The sequence below is a fragment of the Amphiura filiformis genome, chromosome 15, assembly GCF_039555335.1.
Source record: "Amphiura filiformis chromosome 15, Afil_fr2py, whole genome shotgun sequence".
In the NCBI taxonomy this organism is placed as follows: Eukaryota; Metazoa; Echinodermata; class Ophiuroidea; order Amphilepidida; family Amphiuridae; genus Amphiura; species Amphiura filiformis.
Genome location: NC_092642.1, coordinates 23,186,189 through 23,205,651, shown reverse-complemented (window position 1 = coordinate 23,205,651; position 19,463 = coordinate 23,186,189). Strand labels below are relative to the sequence as shown.

The following is a 19,463-nucleotide window of genomic DNA, read 5'->3' as shown; positions in this document are numbered from 1 at the left end:
ACGCTATAAACAGCAACAAATCGGCAGAATGCTAAAGAACCTTGAAAACCATAGGACATTCAAAGCATTTCAAGCTGTTATTTTTAATCATATGAACATTTATGTACTGGTGCTTTGAATGTGCTATATACCATATAGATGATATTGGATTGTTACGCTTGGGCATGAAATAGCACATCTCCTCAAATTTTGGCAATCGAATGGCAAAGCTCAATTCAACAACATTTGAATCCTGGAAAGAATAGCATGTGAGTCTATATAGTGCTTATTTGTTACCAACAAACTTACATTTTATGCAGAAAACACTTCAATTTTGAAGTCACACAGACACTTGTACTAAAACAAAAATTTACCAAGTACATCATGGTAACCATTACTCTGGAGACAAGTAAACAAATTCTTTCCAGATGCCACATGCAAAACATGCTACAAATGGGCTCAAATTGAGGGTTGTAACAGGTTTCCCATCATTAAAGTATAAATCTGTTCTTTCAAAATAGATGGCAATCTACTTTATAAGATCACTTGTTCTATGGCATAGTACAAAAGGAAACTTACTCTTTGTTTTCCCATACAGAATCCAATTGTCTTGCACAGGCCACCCATGTCCTGGGAAGATGAAATCAAAAGAAATATTAGGCATATGCCTATCAAAGACACTCAGAAGAAAAACTAAACATTCAACAAATGCAATGATTAGGCCTAGCAGTTTACATTTTTAGATCATGCCAGAACATTTAATTCATGTTGCTAGGGTAGAATTTGAGGCAATATGTAAGGTTGGTATAAAACAACAATACTTATATAGAAAAATTATAAAATTTGTGTACATCGTGGAACATACTCTTTGCGTGGCTGTGCGTAGTAAGCAGTTGTTGTATACAGAGAGTAGCGCGTAGAGTAGGGGTGTACGCGCGTGTAGTTAGCATGATTAGTCGCGGAGTAACAAGCGTAGTTGAATGTTCCACGATGTACACAAATTTAATATTTTTTCTATAGTAAGTATTAATATCAAAATATCATACTTTCTTATTCTGTACCTTCATTGTTCAAATTGTCAAATGTACAACACACTTATTTTACCTCCAGCGTAACATCTACCCTTAAATTTATATTTTCGTTTAATATTTTACATTTCATTTGCTGAAGGGTACATAGAAGTTCCTTAATGTTCTACATGCTAGCAACAGGCTTCAACATAAAAAGGCCAAGTTTTGAGATATTTTCTGAAAATATCAAGAGCTATCATAGGCTTGTTTGTACTCATTTGATGCATTTTTCATGGTGATTCCAAATATAGTCATGCAAATTTACATTGCTTAAATTTTTTAATGATAAAAAAGAAAGAAAACTTGTGTCTGCAGTTGACACCCGCTTGGAAAGAAATATGCATTCAAATCATAATAATGCATGCTTTGTTAAACTCTTACTACAGGTTGATACACATTCAATTTTGAGTGACATATACACTGTCTCTAGGCTGTAGATCAGGAGGTCTCAATTAAATTTGCTTATGGGCAACGCAGGTCTAAACATATTTCAAAGATCCGTTTTAGGATCTTTGATTTGAGGGTCAAATAATGTTTCATGGCCAACCACAATTGATTAGCAGGCCAGATCTGACACATGGACCCCAATTGAGAAACCCTGCTGTAGATGTGTTTCTACTCTACCCTGTTGTCAAAGGTATGGTATATCTCTTTCAATAATGCTATTTTAGGGTACGCTAATAGAAAACAAAATATCCCTTATGGATGAATTAAGTACCATTGGTCAATAAGACATAAAATGGTGAACAAGGTCCAACAATTTTCCAACTGTGGGACACCATTATCAACCAATACTTATATTTCTTAAGAATCATCTTACAATTTGTCCAGCCAGGAAGTCAAACACTTGTCCACCATACTCTTCAATCATCTGTTTACATGACAGTGGATCAGCAAAGATGTTACAAATTTGGTCAAGGTCCTTGATCAGCATTTGCTGTTCAAAAAACAATATCAGATCAAAATGTTATGTTATCTTTGAGAAAAACATCATTAAGAAGCCGCATGCAGACAAGTGCAAGTGGCATGATGAAGCGTCACGCCTCTGAGCGGCAGAAAGTATGAAACCAGCATAAGATTAAGATATTGCAAGAAATCTTACACATCACCAAAGAACGCTGCACAGTCTATGTATTTGTCCCTAAACATGGGTCATCTTTTATATCTGGCTTTGATTGACTTAAAACAGAATATATGACATTGCAGAGTGCTACATATTACCTACCTGTACAGTATAGTTGGCAAAGAGATCTTGGACATCACCAAAGAATGCTGTACAATCTGTGCATTCATCACTGGTAGGCAATACTTTATGTCCCTCATTGATTGACTTCAAAAGAATATGAGCCATGATAGATTGGGGATCACTTTGGCAATAATGAATGGCACCGCAAATGGTACTGGGATCCTAAAATAAAAACAAGACAGAGAAATCAATCAAAATTATTGTTCATAGGCACATAATTTATTTTTCAGAATGGACTTCAGATAAAAGAAAAGATTACAGTAAAGTCTTGCCCAAATTTCTCCTGTTTGTCTCACAAAATCTTCACTCCATGGATTCATCAGAATGCTGATGTTGTTTGTTAAATATTTAATGTCGCCAACTGGTCCAAAAAGGGGAATCATTTAAATGCCAAAAATATGCAAAGGGGGTTTCCTTGTTTTTGTTTTGTTTTGAAAATAGAAGTTTTAATATTTGTTTGCTAACTTAACTATTAAAATGGAAAGTGATTCAAATTGATTGATTTTGATATCAAAATATTTTGTTGATTCTCAAAAGTATTGGAATATCAATTTCACAATTTTGTTCACTTTTGATAAAAGCCTAGAAGCAGCTCACAAAAATTGGTGATATGTTATGGGTACATGTACTTACTAATTCTGATATGATTAAGGTGAGTGCAATAGGTCCATATTGGTCAATGAGTGAGGTACACTGTGTGGAGTAGGAACCCAATAGACTGCAAACTTTCTCCAAGTCATGTAAAACTTGTGTCTGAAAACAAAGAACAGAAAACCAATTTGTGTGATCATCAGACAATCAAGAAACCAAAAAGTCTGTTTGCCTCTAATATCTGTACACTAACATTATTAAATCGGTACATATTACAAAAGAATTGGGTTAAAGACAAATGACTCTTATATGAAGTTAAAATAATTCAAGACATTATTTGCACTCTTCAATAAAAAAAATACTTTTCTTCCCAGTCCACGAAGAACTGACTTTTATATGGTTTTAAAACTCCTTTAATTTAGATGCTATATTACCTGTAAAGTAGGATCTTTGAGCATATTCTGAACATCTGTGAAGAAATTCTTGCAGTCTGTGCACACATCACCTGATTTATCCTATAAAGAAAATAAATGTGATAATAACACATTTGCTTACCTATATTTATATGTAATAACTATATATTTTAAGCAAAAATACTTTTTACCAATTTTCCATCATAGAGCCTGAATATGCTGGCAAAGCTTATATTTTAAAAGGCAATCAATTTGCTTTCCTAATTACATCTTATACTAATACACTTAAAAGTATGCTAGGAAACTTAAAAGTGTGCTAGGACACTTACACACTTTTAAGTGTACTGGGACAGTCTGTTTATTCACTTGAATCGATTTAGGCAAATTCTGATGTTATTTAAGAATTGAAGTGTTACCAATCTTTGTAGTAAATATGTAGAGATTTGAAATTTCTTGTTGAAAATCAATTGTGCATTTTAGAAAATAAGATGAGAAACTTAACTGTTAGACATAAAATAAATGAGTTGTATGTCAAAGCTTTCAAATAATAAAATGACAATGTTTCAAGTCTTATATTTCTAATTGGTTATCCGACTGTTTTGAGCACTTACCCATGTCTTTGGTTGACTGCCACAGAAACCTAATGTACTGCATGTATTACTGGAACCCTGAAAAGACAAACAAACTTTTATTATTATACAGTAAAGCTATCTACACAGAGTATTAAATTGGAATATAAAACTGATCAACTGGACTCACTTTTATTTGAGAGGCTACAGTATTGCACCTTATCCTACAATCCCTGCCATAAATAGTTCGAACACTTGTGTCAAAGTAGGACTGTTTGAAACCGTATTTCTGTTATACTTGACATATTAAAATTTCACTTCCTTTGGTGTGAAGTCTGAACCCTTCCCTACTACTACAACCCTGGCCCTGGACCACCAATTAATGTTGGATGTTTCTAGGGATGCATGACCAAAAAAAAAAAAACTACCAACATTGATCGGGGGATGGGGGCATAATTGAAGTACCCATGTTATAGCGTTCAACAATTATGACCGGGATTGTAGGTGCATCTTCAGGCCATCTGATGATCTGGTGGCAAAAGGTTGTTGACCTGTGACAAGGTGGTGTTTCTCAAATAAAAGTGAGTCAAGTTGATCAGTTTTATATTCCAATATAATATTTATCAAATACCTGCACAGAGGTTGAGGTGGTGTATAGCTATTTACACTCCTTATTCACAAATCATTACTCTACTTTGTGTCTCCTTAATTTGGTAGTGATGTTAGTACTTTCCCTTGTATGCATGTGATTAGGTTAGCATTCAGTACTGTAATCAGCGAAATACGCAGCTACATCACTACCAAACGGGAGGTGAAACAAAGTATACACTTGCATGTGGCATGTCAAGTACAAATAAAACTCATTGCTACGTTTTGCATCTGTACTTCTGAGATTATTGAGTATTCAGTTTGGAAACTTCCTCCGTGTGTAAGCTTTCTATCATATGGCTGACACGCATCATATGCTCCATGAGTGTCTAGGAATACTAATTATAGACCACCCAATTTCATAGAATATACGCAGAAGTGTTTTGGATGCAACAGTGACAAGTTGTGCATTACTGATGCATTATAAGTTGGTTTCATATGCTGTTTTAGCATGTTTACAACTTGCTTTCCAGCTGGTATGCGTGCCACTTTGGTTTGCTATGAAGATCAGGCACCAGACTATAAGTACTTATCAACCCCCACTGGGGCTACTTTCAAGTTTCCGGGGTTGCATACTCAATGTTATTTTGTTGCAAGGTTCTCTGAGGGAATCCATATGTGAGGTGGCATTGAAATGGAATGGCATGAATAAATAGTATGACTAAAATAAATAACTTTGCTATATCCAATAGATACAAATCATGCACAAGTGATGATAAGCGATGGCTGTACTATATTGTAATGAACTTGGGCTGATGACATACTCAAATACAGGAGATGATGGTGTTGTAGGGTACATACATCACATGTTTAGTCCTGAATTGCTTGTTAAGATATGTCCTATGTCTGAACAGGCCAGGCATTGTAGTAATGGACTAGCACATACAAACATCCTCTCCAGTGGCGTGCACAAAGGGGGGCCTGGTAAGTCGGGGGAATACACCCATTTGGGGGATAATTCGGGGCTTACCTATTATGGCTAGTGAAGTGAGCCAAAAATTTGTGAATAGTGGGGGAATTGAGTCCTGTGCCCCCCATCCTCTCACTACAAAGGAAGCATGAGATTCCCAAAATAATTATCAAATAATTATCAAAAAAGCAACAAAAAAATTTGAATTATTAAATTATTTCACGATGGAAGTTTAAAACAATGTACCAGAATTATGTTGCCTCCTATGACTTTCTGGAATATTCATGACTGTGTTGTAGGGTATGTAATTGTTCTGCACATCATTGCCTGTGCTACATAACCTATTAATCTAGTGATAACAGTCTAAATAAAGTCATGTGTAACATTGAGTGCCATTACAAATCATGTATTATAATATAGAGTATGTTATATAGAGTAATAAATGATGACTATATAGTTTATTGTGAGTATTTCTCACCAATGCCTGTGCTATTGCTGTGATTACTGTCTGACCATACTGGTGTACAAGCATCTGGCATTCACTAGAGTACTGTCCTAGCTGATCACATAACTGAATCACTTCAGATATGATCAATTCCTGATCAAAAACAATATTGATAAAACCAGGTTATAGTTGCATGTTCCTATAATCTGACAGCTTAGGCAATAGAAACAAATTAGTTTGATCTTCCGATCGACAATCAATGCTTTGTCAGTTATTATTTATGAAATCAATTAATTTACTATTTTCAATTGTGATAAAATAGACCAATATAAATTTAGCATTAATTCTGACTAATTAGTTGATAGTTCATTAATAACAAGCATCGAAGCAGAATCAACGGCTGATCCATTTGTTTCTAGTGCCTTACTAGCTAGAGTGTATCCAATACCAATGACCATGGCGTCATCATGCATGCATGCCCACAAAAAAAACCACATAAAATACAATTCAATCGCTTGTCATCTACAGCATGACATCACCAAACAAATGGGTGGTTGCTCATCAACTCCCAACTTACCCTAGTTTTGATGGTTAATAAAAAAATGAATCATGTAAACTACAAAATGATGTTAACATCTTTTGGCAAGGATAAAAGAAGGGTTGCCCATCTCTAATAACAATTAAATGACTTTGATCAACCGTTCCTAACACCAATAATACAATGCCGAAATGGCCTATTCTTAATACCAACAGAATAATGAAATTGTCCTAACTTAACACCAATGGAAGAAATTAAATACTTGATTTAATGACAAAAATGACCCAAATCCATTTTGGAAATTGGTCTATCATCTCAAACGAAACCAAAAATGTCAGGTTGTATTTTTAAAGAAGCTACTAGAATATCATAATCAGAGATTTTGGTTATGGTATACTAGTGGTTTGCTTTAAGGGGGTACTACACCCCTGCCAAATTTTGTGCCTAGTTTTACATTTTTCTAACAAATTATAGCGCATTGGGGACAAGTAAGATATGTATATTATAGGGGCAAGGACTACAACTACTGCACTGGAAATTTTATTTCAGCACAGACAACAGTTGTGGAGTTACATTCAAAAATGAAGGAAAACCAATATTTGATCAATAAATCAATAACTACTTGCTTTGAGTTGCTGAATTTTCAGTACAGTAGTTGCAGTCCTTGCCCCTATAATATACATATCTTACTTGTCACCAATGTGCTATAATTTTTGAGAAAAATGCAAAAATAGGCCCAAAATTGGCCAGGGGTGTAGTACCCCCTTAAAAGAATCATCATCTTTGGTTTTGTTTCAAATGACAAAGACAAACTTTCAAAATGGACTTGGGTCATTGTTGTCTTCAGGTATTCAATTGCACATTCCTAGCACCAGTGAAACAAATGATATTGCCCATCACACCAAATGAATGAGATAAATGATGCCAGCAATCATAGATTTACCTGGTTTGACGGATTTGTCAATTCTTTTTCTACATCACCAAAAAATGCTTTACAGTCTGCACACATGTCTCCTGTCACCTTGGGCTGAACCTGTCAGTATAAAAACAAAACCAATATAAAGAGTTTCATCGCAAAATGTGATAAGCACAAAATATATGAAAATTGAGATAATACTGCCAAACTATTGTCGAAAGATGGCGCGATTACGTAAAAAATATTTTGAACCAACTCGCAATATATTCAATAGTAAACAGGTGCATATTTTTTTTGAAAACTTGATTATTTTGATCTTAAGGGCAAGAGATTCTTCTTTGCCTTTGTTTATTTATTTACTGATTGGGATTTACAAATGCCAGCAATGGCTGTGATGGTTTAATATAAGCTGACTAGAGTACTGCTGCTGCATTTCTGAGTTGTCTCCTTAAGTACAGCAGCATACCAATTTCAAAATTATGCTATCATCTGTGGTGACAATAATGGCAATTGTAACTTGGACCATGGTAATGTGATTCCCTATGAAATCACTGGCCTCTTGTTAAACACAGATAGAAAGATGTACTGATGATACTTTTACACTAAAACAGATCATTTATCAGCAACTTACCATTGTGAAATATGTAGCAGCTTTGACAGCAGTCACTAAGAAAGCATGCATATTGGTGCTCTCACAAAATCCAATTCCACCACATACTGTTGTTGGGTTCTTGAAGGGAAAAAATTTTGACACAGTAAAACAGTTACATATTTAGACTATAAGAAATCTGAATGAAACACTACATCTAAGAAAACTAACAAGGAGTTTTGATGATCACAAATTTGTACAGCATAGAGAAAACATAGACAGATACACACATCAACAGGCACACAGGGACATCACGGTGACTTCCAGACACCCCAAAAGACAGCATGACACACACACAGACACCCCTGCATGAACAATACCTACCAGTTGTGACACTATCAGGTTGAAAGCTAGAGGTCCATACTGTTGTAGAAGAGATTTACATTCACTCTCATATTGTCCTAGCACACTGCAAACCTGCTCTAGTTCCATGAGAATCTGATTCTGTAAATGTCAAATAATTGAAATGAGTGAATAAGTAATTTATAACAAAATGAAATGTGAAAATGTTCTTAAAATGTGACTGGCCACATTAAAATGATGCAAATAATATAGATACTTATTGGCTCGGAATCACATATATTTGATGGTAAAAACAGCTGTCCATTTTTTTATTTGCTATATTTTTCCATAAATTAAACCTTTAAATATTTCAAAGTAATTGCATCATTTGTCCCAAATAGTATTCCTTGGGTTTGTGAAATCCAAGCCATACCTGATGAAACTTTGACAACTTTTTCAAACCAAAAATATACCAAATGAAATCTTGTCTAGTAGATGTCTTGTCTTGGAAGCCTAGATCTACATTTGTACGACGCACATTAAACATAACACATATAATTATGAAATAACTAGCTATTATTGTGTATAACAAAATGAGAATGAAGTTGAAACATTTTATGTTTTGCATCACAAATCTGTTGATGATATCTAATCTCTCTGATCAATGAAAAAAGAGGTACCCATCTCTCTTGTGAAGGTGTTGTATTTTATTTATCATATGTGAGTGGACACTACGAATGAGTCGTAAACTCGGCAACTTGCATTCTGAGTTACAGTGTAAAATGTACGTGAAGGTCGTATTCATTCGTATCTCAATAAGGTGCGACAAGTATCTCATCAAACACTGTTTAAACTAATCAATAATCCTATTGCTGAAGAGGATAATAAGCTTCTACCTATTTCTATAGAATAGATCTTGTCTTTGTTTGCTTTGACTAAATCCTGTTCAAGTGGTGGATAACAAGCATTGTATGTATAACCAACAATTAACAATGAGAGGACATTCCTGAACCTAATTGACTTGGGGATGATTTGAAATGACCGCCAATTATGACTGTTTGATATTTATTACCAGAAATGTGGAAAAAGAGACACATGTATAACCGAAAAAAGCTACAATTTTGTTGAAGGTACTGAGTTCTACAAACCACAACCCCGCTTCTGGATATCCTTTGAAGTCAAAAGATATACCATTTTAAAGCATATTGTAACGCTCACCGGTAGTATACTTAACATGGTTAAACACGTTGCTAAGATGCACGGTCAAGTGCTATGCATCTAATGAGCTCTAAGGGGTCAGTATTAGTTAACTTTGGTTCCTATGGTAACTTGCAGATATATGACCTGCTTATTGTTACAAACTACCGGAGAAATGCTATGGTCAATAGACCAATCATATGAGCCAGGTATCTGGAAGTTTGGGATAATAAGTACGTCATTCTGCGCTTGCGGAATGGGTCCATAAAAGAGTATAAAAAGGGACAGAAATTGCCAACAATCATGCATTCACGGTTGCATCAACTACAGTGAAGCCCAGCTCCGGAGGCGGTCGAATACCACAGTCTACACAGTATCCAGTCCCTCGAACAGGAGAACCAGCACCGAAAGACCTACTAGGCTAATACTACGGAGGTTCTCCCGGGAAGGATACAGGGCCGACAAATGGGATACACCGCCTCCTTTCGAGCCAGTACATATAAGATTTCCCCATAGTCCACCAGTCTATGTGAAATATCCCCTAATAAATAACCAAGATATAGCAATAGTAAATGCACAGTTTCCGCCTTCTTATTGTTGCAGAGTATTATTATATACATCCTAGTGTACCCCTACTTGTAGCCTAACCGCGAGGTACCGACGTTACAATATGATATATATTTTCTAAACACAAAATAAAACAAAATTGACCGGGGCCAACTTTACGGCTAATTTGTGGTGTTTTTCAAATGTATTTGGTCAGAGTTAATCATTTTGAAACCCAAACTCCCCCTGTATTATGGTTTTACCTATATCTTCCACAACTGGAGTGAGTATTTCACATGGAAGTTACCCAATACAATTGTCTATTCTATTCAAAACTCATACTCCCTCTGTGGAAAATTTTAGCTAAATCTTCCACATGGGTTGTGTGGGTTTTAAATGGAATAGCCCATTTATAATCCTTACCAACATTTAAGACAAACAGGCAAAATGCTTTGGTCATGGATGAAAATGCAAGCTGCAGCTAGGCTATAAAACACACACCAGAGCAAAACAAATAAAAACATGCATGCATTGGACATTTAATGACAAAACAGTACACAAATGCAACATACACATGCCTTTTCAGGTGATATGTAGTTTTTATAACATTTGAAAAATCAGAATGTTTTTGCTTCTGCTTTGGTTGTGTTGGCATGACATGGCAGTCAGTTATGTCTGTAATCCACCAACAATGCTTGATGATTATTTATATTTGTTTGTGTACAGTGGCCACTTGATGGTCTTACTATTGCCGGACACATAGGTCATGTGCAGTTATTTGAATCAATTTATTTTAATCACCTAAGCTCACTGTCCAAAGTTTCCATTAAGTACTCAGCAGGCAAGGAGTCAAATTCCCATAAAAGGAATGTAAGCCATTTTTTTCAGTAATGACCAATGTTTTACATGCAAATCTGTTATGACAAAAATGTCACCTAAAGTTGCTATCCCATAAATATAATAAAAACCACATTAATGTATCCCTGATAAAGTGTGTTTATGAAAATCAATGCAGAACACGCCAGTTAAAATTGCACAAAAGCGCATAATATTATTTGTTGACTTAGATATCTGTTCTGGAATGGCATATTCAAGTTCTAACATCACCAATCTACTCTCTATAATACACTATAATGCATTTTTCATACACTCTAAAAACTACATAGCCAATCAGAAATGATATTAGAAAAATATGCAGAGTGCCTAAATATTGTATAATTGTAGTTGCGCCCAGTTTTGCATACTCTGAACTGTGAGTTTACGTTTGTGTCTTGCAGGATTGATACATTTTTCTTGAAGGTAGGTGCATTGATACTGGTCAAATTTACTGACATTTTTAGTATATTGTTTGTTATAAAAATAGCGAAAATTGCAGAAATTCTTAGTTGTGTATGAAATAGGTTAATAAATGCAGATCCCTTGATGCTTTGGAGATTGGACACAATAATAACTTTGCACTGTATGTTGTTGCGTCCAGTGCACTCCACCCTGTGAGGTTCATGCATTGGACACATCAAAAATCTTATTGAGTCCAATTTCTCTCTCAACAAGTGGTACACATGTATTAACCTATAAATGACAAATGTACATTTCAATGAATATGCATGTTATTTTGGTCCATTTCAATGTGACAGTATCATGTAGCATTTGTTGCTACTCGAGCTTGACGAAGCATGTGTGGCACTTCAAAGCTTATGTAGTGACAGCCTATTATATCAATCTGGTGTTTGTAAGTAGGCCTATGCAGAATATTATCACAAGCAGTTGCACTACATGACACTAAAGCAACAAATCCTTTTGCTGTATAACATTTATATTAATGCAAAAGCAACCATATACATGGCATTAAACCCTTCAATAAGACTTATGATAAAACTACTATAGCATTCAAGTTTTGCATTCAGCTGTCTCATGTAAAGTCAATTATTCAATGGTAAGCCATTTTGTGTTGTCTTCAAGTTGGTCTGTCAGAAAAAGTTATTTTTATCACAAATTGTATAATATCTTTTGTAATAGAAGAGAAAAATGGAGGATTATACCTAATTCATGTCTTGCATTGATTTCAAATATAAATATGTCATAACTGCCAAATCTAGTCCACCGCAAGGTTAGGTTAAGATTAAGATTGGGGTTAGGGTTTAGGATTAGGGGCAAACTATGGTCTGCAATTACAAAATATTATTTTGTACAAAGAAATCTTTTCATTCAATTGACGCGATTCCAAATACAGCGCGCCACCTACGATCACGCCTGGCTGATCTACTTCACAAGAGAGCATCTTGGGTAAAAGTCGACATCCATGAGTCGTCGGCGTCGACGATGAACCATCGACCCTGGAAACAGAAGCGAGTGTTGCTATCGATTACTCAAATTTGCTTATTTACGTTGATGATGATCAGCTGTTGATTCAACCCTCCGACAGTTTTTTTTCATTCCTGTCTCCTTTTTAAAGTTAATTTCGACAGTCATGGTTTAGGCCTACCTCTGTTCAGAGTGTTATGCCTATTCCCACACAACCTTATTTTCAAACTTTTCCGAAATTTCCGAGGCGCTTGGGAAAATACTTTAGGCTCTCGTTTTCAAGAAAAGAAAACACTTTCAGGTCTTTAAGCTTTGTTGTAAGTATGCCTATAATAGACTTGATTAAAAAATATGATAGGGGATAGGCCTACTTCATGCATACATATCCTTTAAAAAAATTTAAACCTTGTTTGTTTTAAGTAAAGTAGGCCTAATTCTCAATATTTAGAATAACGAAATATTCAATACATATTTTAACAGCATGAACAGCGTAAAGCATTTATTTTTTTAATATGGTTTTTTTTCTGCCTCCTTTATAGGGGAAAGTGGGGTAATGCCGGACTGTGGGGAATCCCGGACACATCGATTGCAGCTAAGCGGAGAAGGGTGGCACTATTATACTACCTTAGGGTATTAGCTACCTTAAGGTGTACCTCACGTGTACTACTACCAGCGCTTTGGGTCTCATCTTTCTTTGTGAAAATTACGAAAAAACAGAAATTGTCATTTTTGACTTTTTATCTGAACAGTGATTTATTAGCTGGGTGACAGTTAAAGCGACAAGGGACACAGATTAAGTATGGCTGAAAATTATGTTTGATACTTGATTGTTAGCTGGATGTATGAATTCTGGTATCTTAAAATGGATTAGTAGAACAAGCACTGAAAAAATAAATCGAGACCGTGAGGGGTAATCCCGGACACACATGCGTCTCTATACAGATGGGGTAATGCCGGACACTTGTTATTTCGAAAATATAGACAACAACAACAGCCCCCATAGTTGCATGCTTGAGGTAACAGAAGTACCTAATACATTCAGGGGATTACCATCCTACTGCACTTTCCCTCTTAGCAACAATCATGTGTCCGGGATTACCCCGTGTCCGGCATTACCCCATCATTTTTTTTCATTTTGTTTTTTAATTATAACTTATTAACTATAGATGTTGAGTTATTAAAAACTAGTTACTGGTTAGAACATTACTCCTACTTTGCATTGATATGATTTTCACTGATGAATTTTATTTAATCTTGTACCTGTGTAGCCTTAACGAAAGGTGCCCGGGATTACCCCACTTTCCCTTTCGACAGTCATGGTTTAGGCCTACCTCTGTGAATGTTCAGAGTGTTAGGCCTATTTCCACACAAAATAATGGGCATCAATTAAACCCTTATTTTCAAACTTTTCCGAACCCGATCCGAGGCTCTTGGGAAAATACTTTAGGCTCTCGTTTACAAGAAAAGAAAACACTGAAAAATATGATTGGGGATAGGCCTACTTAGACCCTCATGAATATATCCTTAAAATACCCACAATTTTTAAACCTTGTTTGTTTTAAGTAAAGTAGGCCTAATTCTCAATATTTACAATAACGAAATATTCAATACATATTTTAACAGCATGGACAGCGTAAAGCATTTATTTTTTAATACGATTAAAACGTTTTCGAATTTCAAATGTAGGCTACTCTATTCCTATTCAACCATCTACGGTTAAAACTCGATGTAAAAAATGTTGATGTCTCTGATGCTGATCGATCATCTAGGCCTATAAACCCGATGTCAAAATGTCAATTTTCGAGTTTGGGTACATTGTAGGCCTATAATAGCAAAGGCTTTTAATGCAAGACAACTTCAAACAGAAAATTTAATCTAAAACGCAAATTCGTGCCTTTTTTATTTCTTGTTTGGATAACTTTTCCCATAATTTACCATGCGTGATACATGATTAAGATAAAAGCTTTTGGTTTTCAAAAATGTTTTGAACGCTTGTCTTATTTTTATTTTTATTATTTGTTTTTCCTATCCTAGGCCTATAGATGTTTTACATTTATAACCTTTTACAAACTTGAATAGATATGAATTAATTGTTTTAAAGCATTTTTCGAGTGACGTTTGAAACACTCTTTGTAGCATGATGTAGGCCTACTGTATGACCACGAAAGGTCGTAGATTTAGAAGCCATATCCTTCGATATATATATAGCCCTATAAACAAAACACTTTGGCCCCAATGTATAATGTCGGGAGAAAATATATACTTGCACTAAACAAATAAACCTGTTAATTTTTAAAATAAACTCTCGTGGTGCAGTTCTGTCAACAAAATTACATAGGCTCAGCCCCTCAATAAATTTGGTGCGAGGGCTCGAATAGACCTACCCTTCTGTGTGAATAGGCACGTTTTCATTTTCATTTAGGCCTATAATGGCCTCCAAACTACATTGTTAAGCATGTTAACCCAGCAAACACAAAAACGTTTTAAAAACGTTTTAAATAAGTTATATTTTGGCTTTTGGTTTAGGGAAAACGTTTTAATAACATTAAAATGTCGGGTTATATAAAGGTCATGATAACGTTTTAAAACGTTTTGTGTGAAAACACACTACAACAATATTTTTAAATGTTTTCAAAAAATGTTTTTGTAAACTATTTTTGCAAACATTTTTGCCAAATATTGTGTCAATACTTAAATAACATTATCTTAAAATATTTGAACCCAGCAAACACAGAAATGTTCTTAAAATGTTTTTTCAAAACCTTTTAATAACATTTAAATGTCGGGTTATATAAAGGTCATGAAAACGTTTTTAAAAGCGTTATTGAAAATATTTTGGGCAAACATTTTTCATAAAATATTTTTTCAACCCCAAAATAACATTTTTTTTAGAATGTTTTGTATCAAGTTTTCAAGAATGTTTTTGGAATGTTATTAAAACGTTTTTATACCTTTTATATAACCCGACATTTAAACGTTTTCAGTAAAACATTTTTGTTTGCTGAGCAGTAGATTATCAAAAAATGTTTTTTATGGTTATGAAAACGTTTTATACTCTTAATATACCCTTTAAATAACCCGACATTTAAACGTTTTCTGACAACCTTTTATAACCTTTTGCGAATGATGTCGAAAACGTTTTGTGTTTGCTGGGAAGTTATCTTGTTTTTGTCAAAAACATCAACTGCAAATTGTCCCTTATTGTACAGTATATCCTTCACCGTAAATCGGTGTGTGTGTGCGGGGGGGGTCTCAAATGAAGCAGGCCTAAACAATGCGTTCACCCCTCCAATAAAGTCCATCCCCAGATTTGACCTCTTTACTTTGTAGGTTGAGTCCTTGATCCATGGGCCTGATCCATTATTTAATATGCAAGAAATGTCGACCCTCAATTTAAACCGTTCCAATTTGGCCAAAGTCAGTGTCGTAAAGGATGGGCTACACTACAGTTCAATTCTTTTCACAGTGTTGACTTATAATTTCATGAGAAAGAAAAGGAAAATGGGAAAGATTTTAATCTTTTCCATTTTCTTTTTCTTTTTAAAAAACATGTATAGGCCTAGGCCTAGGCCTAGGTGTTTAAAATTGTCCAATTGGATTAGTCGAAAAGGGTTTTGATTTTTCAATGTTGTGCCGACCGATAATATGACTAAAAAGAAACTCATTCCAACCAACGTGTGCTATTTGGGAGTAGGCCTAGGCCTACATTAAGAGTAAATTCCTTGGGTTATGAATTATTAAAGGGGAAAGATGAAATAAAGATGGTATGACATGCAAGAAAGCGGAAGTAAAAATAAAATATGAAAAATTAAAAGAAACATGAATTAATATTAAAATCGGACATGACAATTGTCATATTTAAACCTTAATTGTGACACGATCTGGTTCATGGGGGCCAAAGGAGGCATTTTTGAAAATTGTGTAACCATTACACGTACAATAGGCTATCATTTTAAACTGAAAACACCAAAGGTCTAGAATACTTGGTTCTAAAGTTATGAAGTTTTTTCATGCATATTTTCTTGATATGCCTTAAAATAATGATCTTTTAAAATTCATGTACTCTTTTGCAGTTTGAAACTTTCTTCATCTTTATTATTATGCTAGAACTCTATGAGGTATTGTTGAACTTATGCATTAAAGTCTCAAATTGAAATATTAATAAAAAATAAATGTTATTTTTATGCGGTAGGCTATGCCTAGGCCCTACAAAGTGTTTTTATTGCGATCGTAATTTTTTAAATGTTTGATAGTAATATAATTAAAAATACAAATTTAGGCTAAAAATAAAATAAGGACAAATCAAACAATTACAAATAACAAAAACGGCAAACCAATGTGATGCATGTTTATAAGTAATGAGTATTAAGAATCTTTTTAAAATTTACTTGAATTTCTTTGCTGTAGGCCTATTCCGCGCGGCTTGCCGCTAAGCGCATTCGTGCAACAAAAACATCATTTTTAGGAAATGTAGGCTGATTACAAAAACGCAACACCTATAGTATGGATGTTCTTAAGTATGCTGGTGTTATATTATTATCGTATTGAACAAACAATAAATTCAGAAAGAATTAAAACAATTTATTCTAATAGCCAAAATAAAACCTATGCGTTTTCCATTAAAAAAGGACAGGCCTAGGCCTATACTTCGCATTGACTAGGCTGCGTATCGGGCTGAAAAGCATCGTAAAGTTTAAAAAACAAAAAAGGCGGTTTTAGAAAATGGGATAACAAAAAGTTAACACCTAGTATCAACATCAAGTTTGCGGGTTTTAGAAAAAGACATATGTGAATATCAAAGTGCAATATTTCACTTCAACACAGAAAATCTCAAAAAATTTCAAAAAGTACTACAAAACATTGTGTTTTTAGAGTAATAATCACAAACATGCTCAGCTATGGTTGATGAAAAGGATGTCGACCCCAGACACGGAAATGCCAATTTTCACTGCGTCGTTGGTGGGCGCTGTATTTGGAATCGCGAGAATTGTAATTGAATTTGGACCGACTGTGCACGACGACTCCATATTTATGTCCGAAATGCAGTGCCAAAATGTAATGTAGCAAAGAGGTACTCACTGATTCTATGTACATAATAAGAGCACCCAATTACATCAAGTGTGATTGACAAAGTTTTAGCTTTAGCCTTGCTACATGATGGCAACCATTATACTCTAACCACTCAGATAAACCTATCCCTTATTTGCAAACTTTTCTAAAAACAAGTATACCCCAATGTAAGTACACTACATGTAGTATTAAACTTTGGTTTGCTAATATTCACACAATTTCAATGACTTAATTACCTGGTAATTCACACTACAATGCTCGGTGGCGTAGTGCATGTTAGAATGACTGTTGCAAGGTCAACTGGCTCATGCTTTCTTTGTTATGAACCACTGATCAAAATCATCACAAAGTAAAGCCTATGGTATGTCATAATACAGAATAGGCATATAAGCCTAGGCTTAAACCAATAACCAATGGATACTAACGTGCACTACGTCAGCGAATACTGGATAATGAGCATAGGTTTAAATTCAAGAGGAGTTAGACAGGAGTGTCCTATATAGGTCAGGTCCAAGTTACCTATATTACTCATATTGTAGCTAAATGTTCTGATATTTCCAACCAGTAAGTTCATAGAGATTGGGTAGGGTCAACAGGATGAAATCATGCTAAGACCAATACCTTTAATTTACTCTCCCAGTACTTTCACACCAGTAAAGTGAAAAGGAATAATGCCAGACATGATATGATGTGCACAACTTTATGTTGAAAACACAAGCAGACAGACAGCTCAAGTCAAAATAGATATAAATATGAACAAGTTAACCTACCTGTACTGTTGAATTCTGCAGCATTGCTTGCACATCCTTGAAGAAAGCCTGACAATCTGAGCACTGGTCACCAAGTTTCATCTGAAGGTCAATCAATATAACTTTATATTAAGAGATTTTTCTAACCTATGAGCATGTGGTTTCTTTCTCATAAATCAAAGTATATTTTTTTGACAGTTTCGATTTCCAAAACATGATCCTTATAGATTTACAGGACTGGTATAGTGTACATATTATGGCTTCAATATTTTGCTGCATAAGTCCTATGATTTTCCTCACTTGCTAAGACTTTTTGTTCTCCATGCAGAAACTTCTTCAGTCATGTGTCAATCTACCCACTGCACTTCCTCTAGTTGGTGATGATAGTAAGAGGAGTAGTAGAGGAAGTGCAGTGGCTAGATCGGTGCATTACTGAAGGAATTTTCCCAGTGGAGACACATATGAACTGGGTGTGACGCCTTTTAACATGGCTACCTATTCATTTGCATATATCATACCAGAAGTGTTATCAGTACACCTACATCTAAAACAATACTTAGTAAAGTTGCCATAATTGCAATATCTGAAAAACAGTAATAACTGGGTGCGAAGCTTTATAAAAATTAAGGCTATCCATTTACACTTACCCTAATCCTAGGAGTACCGGTACAGAATCCTATTGTGCTGCAAGTATTTTGTGGGTCCTGTAATGGCAAATTGTTAACTTGTAAACACTTGAAGACAAGCAAAGACTCATGCAATACAACAAACAAGCAATCCTGGAAATAAACCAACCTTTCAAGTTCAAAGGTCATTAGGGCCCGAGATCTGAACATCTGCACTCTTGTTAATTGTGTAAGGGTCTGACCTTAAATGTTTAAATTTACATATTATATTTTATGTTATGTTTAACTTACTCCACGCGGGTGTTGAAGGTAGACGACAAACTTCATGACCATATTTGCAATCAGCATGAAAAATGCATTAAAATTAGTACAAACAAGCCTAGTATTGTTCAGAGGCCCAAATGATATCTCTTGATATTTCGAGAAAATATTTCAAATTTGGATTTTTTTATGTTGAAGCCTATAGCTAGCATGAAGGGGATTAATATTTCAATTAAAGAATTTAGCATACCTTGTGGTTATTTATAGGCAGTGTTGAAAATAAGCTTAACTTTTCAAGGATATTCGGCTCGAAGGCCTGCCTTATTTTGAGACTTGGAGGTACGGCATGCAGAATGACATGCACTTTATGCTATAACCAACAAATAGAGCAAATAGCTGGCATGCAAGCAAGCTAGAGCTTCATTTGTACAAGTTGACAAGTCACTGAAGCTGGTAT

At 34.9% G+C, this 19,463-nt stretch overlaps 1 protein-coding gene across 6 annotated transcripts in view; it reads right to left on the bottom strand.

Moving 5' to 3' along the window:
• Window positions 1-19,463, bottom strand: part of LOC140171404 (uncharacterized) — a 112,113-nt gene that overhangs the window by 74,215 nt on the left and 18,435 nt on the right. For 5 of the 6 annotated variants that reach the window (XM_072194655.1, XM_072194654.1, XM_072194656.1 and 2 more), the window contains 12 exons: window positions 18,767-18,823; window positions 18,141-18,221; window positions 8,299-8,418; window positions 7,957-8,055; window positions 7,353-7,442; window positions 5,905-6,024; window positions 3,911-3,967; window positions 3,321-3,401; window positions 2,929-3,048; window positions 2,275-2,457; window positions 1,870-1,986; window positions 559-609 (listed from right to left, as the gene is read on the bottom strand). In XM_072194655.1, the coding sequence (XP_072050756.1) occupies window positions 559-609; window positions 1,870-1,986; window positions 2,275-2,457; window positions 2,929-3,048; window positions 3,321-3,401; window positions 3,911-3,967; window positions 5,905-6,024; window positions 7,353-7,442; window positions 7,957-8,055; window positions 8,299-8,418; window positions 18,141-18,221; window positions 18,767-18,823 (1,176 nt within the window). The remainder of the gene's footprint in view (window positions 1-558; window positions 610-1,869; window positions 1,987-2,274; window positions 2,458-2,928; window positions 3,049-3,320; window positions 3,402-3,910; window positions 3,968-5,904; window positions 6,025-7,352; window positions 7,443-7,956; window positions 8,056-8,298; window positions 8,419-18,140; window positions 18,222-18,766; window positions 18,824-19,463) is intronic. The other variant, XM_072194657.1, reaches the window with a different exon arrangement.